A 17,183-nucleotide genomic window follows, 5' to 3' on the forward strand; every position below is an offset into this window, starting at 1 on the left:
CTGAATACACATATTGCACCAAATTAAAAAATGTCAAATGTTTCAACATTTATTCCCAAAAAAAAAAAAAAAAAAACGGTAACAGACTGGTCCATCCAATTATTGTAGGTAGCCACTATTTCCCCAACTTTCCGGCAATATAAGAATAGTGTGAGCGGCTCTTCTTTTGACACAATTCACCAATCGATCTAATTTTTGGCTTCCCCATAAGAACGAAAATGCAGATCAGACAGGTCAGGTTGCCAATTCTGCATAACTAATTTGCGCTCCAATCACGATTGGCACACGTGCCAAAGATAATCTACGTAAAATTTGAAGAAAATTTTACCTAAACTCTATCAAAATTAAAAAAAAAAAATTCAAAATTTTATTTTTATAGAAAATTTTGCTTAAATTTAATGTTTATAGAAAATTTTACAAAAATTGTATTTACATAGAAAATTTTGCCAAATTTTAATTTCTGTAGAAAAGTTAGTAAAAATTTTATATCTAAAGAAAATTTTGGCAAAATTTTATTTTTATAGAAAATTTTGCCAACATTTTATTTCTATAGAAAATTTTGCCAAAATTTTATTTCTATAGAAAATTTTGCCAAAATTTTATTTTTACAGAAAATTTTGTCAACATTTTAGTTCTACAGAAAATTTTGCAAACATTTTATTTATATGGAAAATTATGTCAAAATTTAATTTCTGTAGAAACAAATTTCTATAAAAAAAAATATTTTTGTATAATGTTTTGTCAAAATTTTATTTCTATAGAAAATTTTGCCAAAATTCTATTTCTATAGAAAATTTTGCCAAAATTTTAGTTCTATACAAAAATTTGCCAAAATTTTATTTCTATACAAAAATTTTATTTCTGTAGACAATTTTGCTAAAATTTTATTTATATAGAAAATTATGTAAAAATTTTATTTACATAGAAAATGTTGCCAAAATTTTATTTTTATCGAAAATTTTGTCAAAATTTTATTTCTATAGAAAATTTTGTCAAAATTTTATTTCTATAGAAAATTTTGTCAACATTTTCTTTCTATAGAAAATTTTGCCAAAAGTTTAATTTTTATTGAAAGTTGTACCATATTTTTGTTTCAAAAATAACATTATGTCAAAATTATTTCTATAGAAAATTTTGTCAAAATTTTATTTCTATATAAAATTTTGTCAAAATTTTATTTCTAAAGAAAATTTTGACAAAGTTTTATTTTTATTGAAAATTTTGCCAATATTTTATTTCTGTAGACAATTTTGTTAAAATTTTATTTATATAGAAAATTATGTAAAAATTTAATTTCTATAGAAAAGTTTGTAAGTGTGTAGAAAATTTTATTTCTATAGAAAATTTTGCCAAAATTTTATTTTTATAGAAAATTTTGCCAAAATAATTCTGGAAGACATGGATAATTCTGGAAGACATTAATCAATTTCCTCGAATTTTTGTTCGAGGTAAGATTTTTGCTGAATACACATATTGGACCAAATTAAAAAATGTCAAATGTTTAAGAATTTATTCCCAAGAAAACGGTAACAGACTAGTCCATCCAATTATTGTAGGTAGCCACTATTTCCCCAACTTTCCGGCAATATACGAATAGTGTGAGGAAAAGCGGCTCTTCTTTTGACACAATTCACCAATCGATCTAATTTTTGGCTTCCCCATAAGAAAGAAAATGCAGATCAGACAGGTCAGGTTGCCAAGTCCGCATACCTAATTTGCACTCCAATCACGATTGGCACACGTGCCAGAGATAATCTACTTAAAATTTGAAGAAAACTTTACCAAAAATCTATCGAAATCTAAAAAATTATGTAAAAATTTAATTTCTAAAGGAAAGTTTGTAAGTTTGTAAAAAATTTTATTTCTGTAGAAAATTTTACCAAAAGTTTAAAAAAAATTGCAAAAACTTTGTCAAAATTTTATTTCTATTGAAAATTTTGTCAAAATTTTAATTCTATAGAAAATTTTGCCAAAATTTTAATTATATAGAAAATTTTGTAAAAATTTTATTTCTATAGAAAATTTTATCAAAATTTTATTTCTATTGGAAATTTTATCAAAATTTTATTTCTAAAGAAAATTTTGACAAAGTTGTATTTTCATTGAAAATTTTGAGGTTTAATTTTTATAGAAAATTTAGACAAAATTTTATTTCTATAGAAAATTTTGCCAACATTTTATTTATATAGAAAATTATGTAAAAATTTAATTTCTATAGGAAAGTTTGTAAGTTTGTAAAAGATTTTATTTCTGTAGAAAATTTTGCCAAAATTTTGTTTCTATAGAAAATTTTACCAAAAGTTGAAAAAATTTTGCAAATATTTTGTCAAAATTTTATTTCTATTGAAATTTTTTTCAAAATTTTAATTCTATACAAAATTTTGCCAAAATTTTATTTCTATAGAAAGTTTTGTCAAAATTTTACTGCTAAAGAAAATTGTGATAAAATTTTATTGCTAAAGAAAATTGTGACAAAATTTTATTTCTATAGAAAAATTTGTCAAAATTTAATATCTATAGAAAATTTTACCAACATTTTATTTCTATAGAAAATTTTGTCAACATTTTATTTTATAGAAAATTTTGTCAAAATTTTATTTTCAAAGAAAATTTTGACAAAATTTTATTTCTATAGAAAATTTTGACAAAATTTTATTTCTATAGAAAATTTTGTCGACATTTTATTTCTATAGAAAATTTTGTCGACATTTTATTTCTATAGAAAATTTGTCAAAATTTTATTTCTTAGATAATTTTGCCAATAGTTTAATTTTTATAGAGAATTTTGCCATATTTTTGTTACAAAAATAACATTATGTCAAAATTATTTCTTAAAATTTAAAATTTTGGCAAAAATTTATTTCTATAGAAAATTGTGTCAAAGTTTTATTTCTTTAGAAAATTGATGTATCTCTTAGTTGAAAAGGTATAGTTTGCAAAATCAAAACGTCAAGAATTCTACCAAACATTAAAAATTCTAAAATTGTTGGTAGAATTATATCAACTGTGGCAACCATGGCACCAATAGTTTTTTTATATCGACTGTATTCAGTGTGATGTAGCTACGTTGGGCGCCAATACAACAAACCTAGACTTCTGAAAGCAAACTTTCCAGTTGAATTTAAACTTCCTGTTTCCTTTGAACATTTTCCCCCACTTCAAGTCGATCATAGCACCTATCAAAATTCATAGAAAATTTAAGCCTCTAATGAAATAAAAGTAAAAGCAAAAAATCGACATCTTATTCCACAGAATTTGAATGAATATTTATATCACACCAACAACCAAAAAGAAAAAAAAAAAACAAAAAATAATAATGACAAACATTTGGCGCCTACCTCTGCAGATTTTTTAGATTACCATGTTCGGATGCTTTGATTCTCAGAGCAAATGTAGTGTACGAGTACCTGGATATGTGTGTCCCATAAAGTAGTGGGGATGGAGGGAGGATATTTATTTGGTGCGTTGCCTAAGTAGATGAGCCCCATCATTATCGGGCCAACGCGCTTACCGGTTGTTTGATTCGTTGCTTGGTTAGTTAGTTGGCACTGGTGTGCCGGTGGTGTCGGTGATGATGAATTTGTTATGGTTCTAATTTTATATGTCCGTCTGTCTGTCGGTTTATGCGACCATCCGTCTGTTAGTCTATCTCTGTGTTTTGGCTATATGACACGAGAGAGTTTTGGTGCTATACTCTTATGCATATGTGTATGATTTTAATAGTGTTGTTGTTGGTTTTTTTTAAGATATATTTCCCCCAAACGATTTCAATTTTCTTTCTAGATCATAACATTCAGAACCAAGCGCATGATGAAAAGGAATCAAAGCCATCATCACGAGAAAACTGCAGCACAATTAAAACAAACCAACAAAGATCATGAATCATAAGAGAAGAATCTTATCACGAGTGTCTAATTGAATGAATTCAGACAATTTCCTAACGCACCCAAAAATAAAAAAGATCCCCATTTTCCAATAAGCGGGTGGGAAACTTAACGAAATTTTATTTTCAAATCACATAGCATTCATTGCGGCGGTTTGCCTTGGTCGTTTTTAAACTCCATCCTTATATCCAGGAAAGAAAACAAAAATTAAGAAAATGACGCTATTGTTTGAACGAATAAAGTGGCTAAATTGCAATAAATTTCTAAGGAAAATACCAAAAATGTATGAACGTAATCGGTAAATGATCAACGCGAAAGTGTCAACGGAAAGTGTGAATCTCTAAATGTTAACCAGGTGAAAGTGAAGTGAATTGTCGCTTGGAAAATAAAGAAACCCCTCAAAAAGTGAATAAAAGAATGAATACAGCGATCTGGTAACGACAAACAGATTCCTTAGCTTTTGGGGTCATAAGAGTAGAGGGTAAATAGTAAACTCAGGCCATCAAATTGATTTGAGATTATCTTATACCCGCCACCATCCTCAAATCAGCAATGAAACTCCCAGTGTAAGAATGCTACAAAGAACTTTCATAATGTGAATGAAAGGTTTCTAAACGAAACCAAACACGAAACACAAAAAAAAGAAACAAAATAAGCATAACCTTCCCCAACATTTCAAAGCCCATAATAGAAAAAAAATAGATTTTGTGAAAAAGTGTAAGTGAAAATATTTTTGGAAAAAATCAAAACGTGTGCACACACACACATCTTTGGTACACTAAGACTGGCAACGTTCCCCACCATCACATAGGCTTTTGTTCAATACGATATCAATTGCGGAAACGCCATGAATGCGCGAATATTGCGCAAATGGAGTATACATACGAAAAATCTAATGTCTTGCTCAGCGTGTTCATTTGTGGTCGTTGTACTGCTGCTGCTGCTACTTGTCACATGTGCACCATCCCTAATATTGGCAACAACAATAACAACAATGAACCCAGCTCCACATACAACGTCGTCACAGTCACAGTCGCCACATTTGGATGTGCCACCACTATCGTCACCAGCAGTATCACCATCGTCATCATCATCAAAATCCACATCGCAATCACAATCGTTCCCGTCGTCGTCCGTAGTAAATCCCATGTTGTATATGCCAAAAAATATCCAAGTAATAGTTGTCGGTGGTGGTGGTGGCGATGGCCAACAAACACCAATACATCCCAGAAATTTGCGAATACCCTCAATGTCTTTAGCAGAGACAACAGCCTCAATAGAAGCAGCATCGACATCATCTGTACTAACAGCAGAAGCAACAGCAGCAGCAACACACCAGCCAACAGCATTATCCTCAGCAACATCATTGCTATCATTTCGCGAACGAAGACGAAGTCCCAACAGCAGACTAGTGTCGCCAAATGTGGAAGTGGTGGCGTCTTCGACCAGCCATGGCGACATCTTGGCCAGAGACTCATTTCCGGGCTTTTACACAAATCCTCCACACTATCCAAATCCCTGGACAGATGACAAACAGCCAAATTTAGGGCCATGGCCCTCAATGGCGTCGTGGCGGCACCAGGCTCCTATACAGCAAAATCCCAGTTGGTTAAGCCACAGGAATTATGAGTTTTTCCCCAATCATCAGGATGATAGCCGAAGCAGTAGTAGTAGTAGCAGTAGTAGTAGTAGTAATAGTAGAAGTAAATCAATGGGTTGGTTCAATCAACCCATCACATCCGTGTCCAGCTCCATACCCAACGTAGTTGCCACCTCCACATCTATGACACAACCCCTAAAATCGTATAACGATGATATTGGGGCTAAAACAGATACTGACGAAGACCATAATGGTGATGATAGTGATGACAATGATGATGATGATGATGATGACGTTGATGCTGAGGACGATGATAATCATAATGAAGACGACAAAGATGTAATCTATGGTGATATGGACGATGACATACAAATGACTGATAAAAACCATCCCTCCATTGCCAATTCTCATGACACAGAAGACCCAGATGAGGAATATATGGATATGGCCCCGGGGAGAGATATGGCGGGCGATATAAAATCTAGAAAAAATATGAGAAATTTTGTTGACACTATGGCGTCCGATATGGCCATGGAGGAGCCAACGACGCCCAGAAACATTAGGAATAGTTTTATAGCTCAACATACGCAGCAGCAGCAGCTCTATAATCTAAGAAGCCTCAAAGATAGAAGGCAGCATCAGGTTGCATCATCCATAGCCAGACATTCCCTGGTTTCTATCTCCTCTTCCTCCCTGATGACAACATCACCAAGGACTATAACACCAATGCTCTCCCCTTCCCCTTCCCCTGCCACGTCGTCTTTTGCGTTAAATAAACAAACCCTAAGCCTTAGTGGCAGTTCTATTTATTCCACAAACAATCATAAATCGATGCCACTGATGGGTGTTAAAGGAGAAGGGGAAGCAATAGCAGCAGATAAGGTTTTCGACATCTCGAATATCTTGAAAGTAAACAAAATCAAGTCATCAGTCTCTAAGGCACCCATACGATTTGTTATAGAATCCTATGAAATACCAAGAGGGAACTCACAATCTCCCAAAGTTAATGGTGATGGTCGTGGTGTTGGTGTTGGTAGGAGGAGAATAACAACGACAACTGTTATCACAGAGGAGGAAGAACAAAATGAAAATCATCCTCCAGTGAGTAATTCCAGACCTAATTTGAAACAATTACGGTCAAGACAGCAAGATCAACAGTTGGCTGCCAGAAATCGTAGAGACTCGTTAAGGAATAATTACAACAAACACTATCAACAGGCTTTATCGACGGCAACCTCTTCGTATTCCTTTCGTAATATGCAGCAACAGCAGCAACAACAACAACAAGATCATCAACAACAACATCACCAGCAATACTATCACAATCGTAATCCCCATCGCCATTATCATCATCATCAGCAACATAATAATTTACGCCACCAGCATTTGCGACAAAAGCATCAACGACGCTATTGTTCCGCTCGTGATCCTGCCCAGTTGGCTTTTGAAGCCCCCACCGTATTTGAGGGTAAAATTGTCTCTATGACACCGGATCGTCGTATGAACTTCTCAGCCACCGTAGAGGTACGTGAAGTCTTTAAGCAACAAATCGGTTATCGTTTGCAAAAATATCTCCGCCTACAATTCGCCTATCGCAATAGCAGTGGTGAATGTGATATCTATCGCGAACAATTAAGGCCACGTGGTTTGGTCAAAGGTGATACCATTGAACCGGGTCGCATTTATTTGCTTTTCGTGCAACAAATTGACATTGGCAATTTTACCATACTTGGCCAACCGATAAGGAAGACGAAGCGTGCCATTGAAGCTGTACGCAATGCTGTGAGTGAAAACTATGGTGAGTGCGAAAAATCTATATTTCCTATTTTTCTTTTATTTAATCATAGCTATATACTTTGCCCGATGAGTTTAAATTAAATTCTATTTGGTAAATATCAAAATTGAAACTACAAATATAAAATATAAAAAGCAAACATAAAATCAACAAGTTCGGCCAGGCTGAATCTTATGTACCCTCCACCATGGATTACACGAAACTTCTACTAAAGACGTTCATCCACAATTGAATTACTTGGGTTGCGGCCGATGGCAAGGCATCTTAAAACTTCTTAACACATATATATAGTAGATAAAAGAAAGGTCCATTAAAGACGTATATATTCAGATCTTGACCGATGTATATATAGGGAAGAAATAATTACGAACCGATATGATCTTTTGTGCGGTAGGTTAGGTTAGGTGGCAGCAGCCCAATGTATCAGGCTCACTTAGACTATTCAGTCCATTGTGATACCACGGTGGTGAACATCTCTCTTATCACTGAGTGCTGCCCGATTCCATGTTAAGCTCAATGACAAGGGACCTACTTTTTATAGCAGAGTCCGAACGGCGTTCCACATTGCAGTGAAACCACTTAGAGAAGCTTTGAAACCCTCAGAAATGTCACCAGCATTGCTGAGGTGGGAAAATCTACCGCTGAAAAACTTTTTGCTGTTCGGTCGAAGCAGGAATCGAACCCACGGTGGTGCGGTAATTATAGAGCCAGAATTGAAATGTGAGTGTCACTTCATATGGAGGCTATAAACAATTGTGGACACGAGTCTACCAAAACTGGCAGTTTTTTTACTGTTTGGTAAATTGGTAGAATTTTTGATGTTTTGGAAGATTTTGCAAAATATTCCTCTCCAACTATGAAATGCTTCATAAATTTTCTATAGAAATAACATTTTGACGAAATTTTCTACAGAAATAAAATTTTGACAAAATTTTTGCAAAATTTTCTATAGAAACAAACTTTTGGTAAAATTTTCTATGGAAATATAATTTTGACAAAATTTTCTAGGGAAATAAATTTTTTGACAAAATTTCTATAGAAATTATATTTTGACAAAATTTCATAAAGAAATAAAATGTTGACAAAATTTTCTATAGAAATATAAAATTTTGACAAAGTGTTCTATGGAAATAAAATGTTGGTGGATTATTTTTGGCTCGAGTGGCAATCGTGATTTTTCTGTGATTGGGTGTCGGTTTATCTGGGGGCTATCGGATGGTCAAACCTGGGGATCGGTTTATATGGGGGCTATATATAATTATGAACTGATATGGGCCAATTTTTATAGACCATATACTAACACCACGTACTAAGTTTCAACCGGATCGGATGAAATCTGCTCCTTTAAGAGGCTCCGGAGGTCAAACCTGGGGATCGGTTTATATGGGGGCAATATATAATTATAGACCGATATGGACCAATTCTGGCATGATTGTTAGAGACCATATACGAACACCACGTACCAAATTCCAACCGGATCGGATGAATTTTGATCCTCCAAGAGGCTCCGCAAGCGAAATATGGGGATCGGTTTATATGGGGGCCATATATAATTACACTAGCCAACAACCATTTTGTGAATTGTTTCTAGCATATTTTTTCTTATTGATTATGACCTGCTACACACGAAAATAATTTTTAAAAAATTTTCTGTCGATTGGTTTTCGAGATATAATTTTTTTTTTTTAATTTTTGGAGGTACACCTACAATTTTGAGCATATCTTTCGTTTTCTTTGACCTTTTTGATCCGAATACTACTCAAATTAAAGAAAATTGAGCCGTCTACAACTCATTCTTAGAAAATTTTCAAATCGGGTAAGTAGTTTGGATGTTAGCGGCTTAAAAAGTAAAAACGGCGTTTTTTAAGTAAAAATGTGACAAAAAAAAACATATAAAAATTCATATAAAATATAAAAAAATTTCTGACGGCTTTTTTTTTGTTTTTTTTGCGTGTAGCTGGAATCTTTACAAAGAAATTAAGCCCTTATTTAACGAAATCTGACAAACAGCGGACTGATAATTTTTTTTGGTAAAACCTAAACTAACAAAAGTAACCAAATCAACGCCCAACAACGCCCAAAAAAGAAATGAGTAGAAACAAAGGTATAACTGTACATTTTATGCCATGTGGAAAAACAGCTGACTTCTTCCTTCGATCTTTTACCAAAAACATTATAAGTCCGCTATTTGTTGTCAGATTTTGTTAAGTAAGGGCTTAATTTAATTAATTTAACAAAAAATTGCCATTAGAAATTTTTTTATATTTTATATGAATTTTTATATGTTTTTTTTTTGCCACATTTTTACTTAAAAAACGCCGTTTTTTACCTTTTTAAGCCGCTAACATCCAAACTACTTACCCGATTTGAAAATTTCAATTTTCTTTAATTTTAGTAGTATTCGGATCAAAAAGGTCAAAGAAAACGAAAGTTATGCTCAAAATTGTAGGTGTACCTCCAAAAATTAAAAAAAAAATTATATCTCGAAAACCAATCGACAGAAAAAAAATTATTTTCGTGTTTAGTAGGTCATAATCAATAAGAAAAAATATGCTAGAAACAATTCACAGAGAAAAGTTTGTTTTTTGTTGCCTAGTGTTATAGACCGATATGGACCAATTTGTGTATGAATGTTTGAAGCCATATATTAACACCACGTACCAAATTTCAGCCGGATTGGATGAAATTTGCTTCTCTTAGAGGCTCCGCAAGTGAAATTTGGGGATCGGTTTATATGGGGGCTATATGTATTTATGGACCGATGTGGAACAATTTTTGCATGTTTGTTAGAGACTATATACTAACACCATGTACCAAATTTCAGCCGGATTGGATGAAATTTGCTTCTCTTAGAGGCTTCGCAAGCGAAATCTGGGGATCGGTTTATATGGGGGCCATATATAATTATGGACCGATATGGACCAATTCTGGCATGATTGTTAGAGACCATATATTAACACCATGTACCAAATTTCAGCCGGATTGGATGAAATTTGCTTCTCTTAGAGGCTCCGCAAGCCAAATCTGGGGATCGGTTTATATGGGGGCTATATATAATTATAGACCGATGTGGATCAATTTTTGCGTGATGGTTAGATACCATATACTTATACCATGTACCAAATTTCAATCGGATCGGATGAATTTTACTCCTCCAAGAGGCTCCGCAAGCGAAATCTGGGGATCGGTTTATATGGGGCCCATATATAATAATGGACCGTTATGGACCAATTTTTGCATGGTTGTTAGATACCATATACTAACACCATGTACCAAATTTCAACCGGATTGGATGAAATTTGCTTCTCTTAGAGGCTCCGCAAGCGAAAACTGGGGATCGGTTTATATGGGGGCTATATGTATTTATGGACCGATGTGGACCAATTTTTGCGTGGTGGTTAGATACCATATACTAATAGCATGTACCAAATTTCAACCGGATCGGATGAATTTTACTCCTCCAAGAGGCTCCGCAAGCGAAATCTTGGGATCGGTTTATATGGGGGCTATATGTAAAGGGTGATTTGTTAAGAGCTTGATAACTTTTTTTAAAAAAAAAACGCATAAAATTTGCAAAATCTCATCGGTTCTTTATTTGAAACGTTAGATTGGTCCATGACATTTACTTTTTGAAGATAATTTCATTTAAATGTTGACCGCGGCTGCGTCTTAGGTGGTCCATTCGGAAAGTCCAATTTTGGGCAACTTTTTCGAGCATTTCGGCCGGAATAGCCCGAATTTCTTCGGAAATGTTGTCTTCCAAAGCTGGAATAGTTGCTGGCTTATTTCTGTAGACTTTAGACTTGACGTAGCCCCACAAAAAATAGTCTAAAGGCGTCAAATCGCATGATCTTGGTGGCCAACTTACCGGTCCATTTCTTGAGATGAATTGTTCTCCGAAGTTTTCCCTCAAAATGGCCATAGAATCGCGAGCTGTGTGGCATGTAGCGCCATCTTGTTGAAACCACATGTCAACCAAGTTCAGTTCTTCCATTTTTGGCAACAAAAAGTTTGTTAGCATCGAACGATAGCGATCGCCATTCACCGTAACGTTGCGTCCAACAGCATCTTTGAAAAAATACGGTCCAATGATTCCACCAGCGTACAAACCACACCAAACAGTGCATTTTTCGGGATGCATGGGCAGTTCTTGAACGGCTTCTGGTTGCTCTTCACTCCAAATGCGGCAATTTTGCTTATTTACGTAGCCATTCAACCAGAAATGAGCCTCATCGCTGAACAAAATTTGTCGATAAAAAAGCGGATTTTCTGCCAACTTTTCTAGGGCCCATTCACTGAAAATTCGACGTTGTGGCAGATCGTAAGTCTATTCATGATGAAATGTCAAAGCATACTGAGCATCTTTCTCTTTGACACCATGTCTGAAATCCCACGTGATCTGTCAAATACTAATGCATGAAAATCCTAACCTCAAAAGAATCACCCTTTATTTATATACTAACACCATGTACTAAATTTCCGATGTGGACCAATTTTTGCATCGTGGTTAGACCATATACTAATACCATGTACCAAATTTCAACCGGATCGGATGAATTTTGCTCCTCCAAGAGGCTCCGCAAGCCAAATCTGAACGTCGGTATGGTATGGTAGCTCTACGTAAAAGTGTTCCGATATGGCCCATTTGCAATACCATTCGATCTACATAAATAACAATTACTTGTGCCAAGTTTCAAGTCGATAGTTTGTCTCGTTCGGAAGTGAGCGTGATTTCAACAGACGGACGGACGGACGCACATGCTTAGATCGACTCAGAATTTCACCGCGACCCAGAATATATATATACTTTTTAGGGTCTTAGAGCAATATTTCGATGTGTTACAAACAGAATGACAAAGTTAATATACCCCCCATCCTATGGTGGAGGGTATAAAAATGAGTAAATGGACATTTTATTACAAGTCGTAGTTGTAATATCTTTATCTTTTAACTTATATGCTTATAATCGCATATAAGTATAAGTTTCATTGAAGATAATTAAAATAAAAATTCAGAACAAAAAACTAAACTTATGCAAATAAACGAAGTAGAACCCAATTTTTTTTTTTTAAATATATTTTTAAATTTATAGTAAAAATTCAAATCAAAATTAAAAGTGAAAATAATTTTTTTTTTAATTTTTTTAAATTATAAAAATCAAAATCAAAATGAAAAGAACTAAACATTATTCAAATAGAAACAAACTTTATTAAAAAAAAACAAAAAAAAAATAAATAAAATAAAATAACCACCCCAAACAAATTTAAAATCTCAATTAATCTTTTATAGTTTTAAATTTGTAACTTTGATTTTAATAAGAATTAAAACTAATATCAAATTGAATTTAATTAAATTATAATGCAACCATTTAATTGGCTCAAATGAAATAAACTATTCAACATTTCTTTTAATTAATTACCATATATATTTATTGCACATACAAGGTTATTCATAAAATTTATAGCACATACATTTGGCTTTTATTCTAATCTTGTCCCCCTGCCAACAAATAAAAGGGGAGTGTTACCCCATTGTACAGAATACAAAATATGTCGACCATATGATATCAATGGATTACCGGGGTACATCCCATGTGTTGTCTATTAAGCTCACGTTAGCCATCAATATCAGTGATTTTGGAAAACAAATAATTTTAATTGTATTTTTTGTTTGTTTTTCGAGATAGTAAAATACGAGTAATACAGTGGCGCTGAACCATATGAAATGGTAATGAAATTATGCATTAATTGTTTTTACTTTCGAGTGATTTTTATTAGTTTTGCTATTGCTATCGGTTTTTGGGACTTTGATCTTTTGTCGCTTCAAAGACAGTTGCTTGTTCGTAAGCTCAATATGTTAGGGTCCATGGGTACAAACAAAAATTAACATCTGGTTTTTGATGATTTTGTCACCGATTTAATTTGTTTCATTTTTTCACCCAATTCTAGTGAGCACAATCGATTAATAATGGAGTTTTTTATAGTCAATTAGATATTTCGAAAGGGAGGATTTTAATTTTGATGCCATATTTAATAGAAGTTAACACATTGGACATAACTTAAGAGAACTCGAGCGATTGAAAATAGAAAATTTTGTCAACGTTTTATTCTATAGAAAATTTTGAAACAATTCTATTTATATAGAAGATTCTGTCAAAATTTTATTTATATAGAAAACTTTTTCAGAATTTTATTTCTATAGAAAATTTTGACAAAATTTTATTTCTATGGAACATTTTGTCAATTTTTTTGTTTCTGTAGAAACTTTTGTTGAAATTCTATATCTATAAAACATTATGCCGAAATTTTATTTCTATAGAACATTTTGCCGAAATTTTATTACTATAGAAAATTTTGTCTAAATTTTATTTATATAGAAAATTTTGTCTAAATTTTATTTATATAGAAAATTTTGTCTAAATTTCATTTATATAGAAAATTTTGTCAAAATTTTATTTATATAGAAAATTTTGTCAAAATTTTATTTATATAGAAAATTTTGTCTAAATTTCATTTATATAGAAAATTTGGTCAAAATTTTATTTTTATAGAAAATTTTGTCAAAATTTTATTTTTACAGAAAATTTTGTCAAAATTTTATTTTTATAGAAAATGTTGTCAAAATTTTAGTTCTATAGAAAATGTTGTCAAAATTTTATTTATAAAAATTTTGTGAAAATTTTATTTATATAGAAAATTTTTCTAAATTTTATTTATATAGGAAATGTTTTTAAATTTTATTTCTATAGAGAATTTTGCCAAAATTTTGTTTCTATAGAAAATTTTGTCAACATTTTTTTTGTATGGAACATTTTGTCAATTTTTTTATTTCTATAGAATCTTTCGTTGAAATTTTATTTATATAAAACATTTTGCCAAATTTTTATTTCCATAGAACATTTTGCCGAAAATTTATTTATATAGAAAATTGTGTCAAAATTTAAATTTTATAGAGTATTTTGTCAAAATTGTATTTCTATAGAAAATTTTGTCAAAATGTTATTTCTATAGAAAATTTTGTCAAAATCTTATTACTATAGAAAACTTTGTCTAAATTTTATTTATATAGAAAATTTTTCAAATTTTATTTCTATAGAAAATTTTGTCAAAATTTTATTTCTATAGAGAATTTCGTCGAAATTTTATTTCTATAGAACATTTTTCCGAAATTTTATTTCTATAGAACACTTTTCCGAAATTTTATCGAAAATTTTGTCAAAATTTTATTTTTATAGAAAATTTTGTCAAAATTTTATTTTTACAGAACTTTTTGTCAAAATTTTATTTTTATAGAAAATTGTGTCAAAATTTTATTTTTATAGAAAATTGTGTCAAAATTTTATTTTTACAGAACTTTTTGTCAAAATTTTATTTTTATAGAAAATTGTGTCAAAATTTTATTTTTATAGAAAATTTTGTCTAAATTTTATTTCTATAGAACATTTTTCCGAAATTTTATTTCTATAGAAAATTTTGTCAAAATTTTATTACTATAGAAAATGTTGTCAAAATTTTATTTCTATAGAAAATTTTGTCAACATTTTATTACTATAGAAAATTTTGTCTAATATTTATTTATATAGAAAATTTTGTCAGAATTTTATTCCTATAGAAAATTTTGTCAAAATTTTATTTCTATAGAAAATTTTGTCAAAATTTAGTTCTGTAGAAAATGTTGTCAAGGTTTTATTTATATAAATTGTGTCGAAATTTTATTTATATAGAAAATTTTTCTAAATTTTATTTCTATAGAAAATTTTGTCAAAATTTTATTTCTATGGAATATTTTTCCATTTTTGTTTTGTTTCTATAGAAACTTTCGTTGAAATTTTATTTCTATAAAACATTTTGCCGAAATTTTGTTTCCATAGAAAATTTTGCTGAAAATTTTGTTTATATAGACAATTTTATCAAAATTTAATTTTTATAGAAAATGTTGTCAAAATTTTATTTTTATAGCAAATTTTGTCAAAATTTTATTTCTATAGAAAATTTTGTCAAACTCTTATTACTATAGAAAATTTTGTCTAAACTTTAGTTATATTGAAAATTTTTCAGAATTTTATTTCTATAGAAAATTTTGTCAAAATTTTATTTCTATAGAAAATATCGTCGAAATTTTATTTCTATAGAACATTTTTCCGAAATTTTATTTCTATCTAAAATTTTGTCAAAATTTTATTTTTATACAAAATTTTGGAAAAATTTTATTTCTATTGAAAATGTTGTCAAAATTTTATTACTATAGAAAATTTTGTCTAAATTTTATTAATATAGAAAATTTTTTCAGAATTTTATTCCTATAGAAAATTTTGTCAAAATTTTATTTCTACAAAAAATTTTTTCAAAATTTTATTTCTACAAAAAAATTTGCCAAATTTTATTTTTATAGGAAATTTTGTCAAAATTTTATTTCTATAGAAAATTTTGTCAAAATTTTAGTTCTATGGAAAATATTGTCAAAATTTTATTTCTATAGAGAATTTCGTCGAAATTTTATTTCTATAGAACATTTTTCCGAAATTTTATTTCTATAGAACACTTTTCCGAAATTTTATCGAAAATTTTGTCAAAATTTTATTTTTATAGAAAAGTTTGTCAAAATTTTATTTTTACAGAACTTTTTGTCAAAATTTTATTTTTATAGAAAATTGTGACAAAATTTTATTTTTATAGAAAATTGTGTCAAAATTTTATTTTTATAGAAAATACTGTCAAAGTTTTATTACTATAGAAAATTTTGTCTAAATTTTATTTCTATAGAACATTTTTCCGAAATTTTATTTCTATAGAAAATTTTGTCAAAATTTTATTACTATAGAAAATGTTGTCAAAATTTTATTTCTATAGAAAATTTTGTCAACATTTTATTACTATAGAAAATTTTGTCTAATATTTTTTTATATAGAAAATTTTGTCAGAATTTTATTCCTATAGAAAATTTTGTCAAAATTTTATTCCTATAGAAAATTTTGTCAAAATTTTATTTCTATAGAAAATTTTGTCAAAATTTAGTTCTGTAGAAAATGTTGTCAAGGTTTTATTTATATAAATTGTGTCAAAATTTTATTTATATAGAAAATTTTTCTAAATTTTATTTCTATAGAAAATTTTGTCAAAATTTTATTTCTATGGAATATTTTTCCATTTTTTTTTTGTTTCTATAGAAACTTTCGTTGAAATTTTATTTCTATAAAACATTTTGCCGAAATTTTGTTTCCATAGAAAATTTTGCTGAAAATTTTGTTTATATAGACAATTTTGTCAAAATTTAATTTTTATAGAAAATGTTGTCAAAATTTTATTTTTATAGCAAATTTTGCCAAAATTTTATTTCTATAGAAAATTTTGTCAAACTCTTATTACTATAGAAAATTTTGTCTAAACTTTAGTTATATTGAAAATTTTTCAGAATTTTATTTCTATAGAAAATTTTTCAAAATTTTATTTCTATAGAAAATATCGTCGAAATTTTATTTCTATAGAACATTTTTCCGAAATTTTATTTCTATCTAAAATTTTGTCAAAACTTTATTTTTATACAAAATTTTGTCAAAATTTTATTTCTATTGAAAATGTTGTCAAAATTTTATTACTATAGAAAATTTTGTCTAAATTTTATTAATATAGAAAATTTTTCAGAATTTTATTCCTATAGAAAATTTTGTCAAAATTTTATTTCTACAAAAAATTTTTTCAAAATTTTATTTCTACAAAAAAATTTGCCAAATTTTATTTTTATAGGAAATTTTGTCAAAATTTTATTTCTACAGAAAATGTTGTCAAAATTTTAGTTCTATGGAAAATATTGTCAAAATTTTATTTGTATACATTTTGTCTAAATTTTATTTATATAGACAATTTTTTGGAATTATATTTCTTTAGAAAATTTTGTCAAAATTTTA

At 29.7% G+C, this 17,183-nt stretch overlaps 1 protein-coding gene across 3 annotated transcripts in view; it reads left to right on the forward strand.

Moving 5' to 3' along the window:
- vn (membrane-bound neuregulin protein vein) overlaps positions 1 to 17,183 on the forward strand; it is a 178,402-nt gene that overhangs the window by 57,290 nt on the left and 103,929 nt on the right. For all 3 annotated transcript variants that reach the window (XM_075305070.1, XM_075305068.1, XM_075305069.1), the window contains exon 2: positions 3,784 to 7,282. In XM_075305070.1, coding sequence (XP_075161185.1) covers positions 4,732 to 7,282 — 2,551 coding nt within the window. In that variant the 5' untranslated portion in view covers positions 3,784 to 4,731. The remainder of the gene's footprint in view (positions 1 to 3,783; positions 7,283 to 17,183) is intronic.

Source organism: Haematobia irritans, chromosome 4 (assembly GCF_050003625.1).
Source record: "Haematobia irritans isolate KBUSLIRL chromosome 4, ASM5000362v1, whole genome shotgun sequence".
NCBI lineage: Eukaryota > Metazoa > Arthropoda > Insecta > Diptera > Muscidae > Haematobia > Haematobia irritans.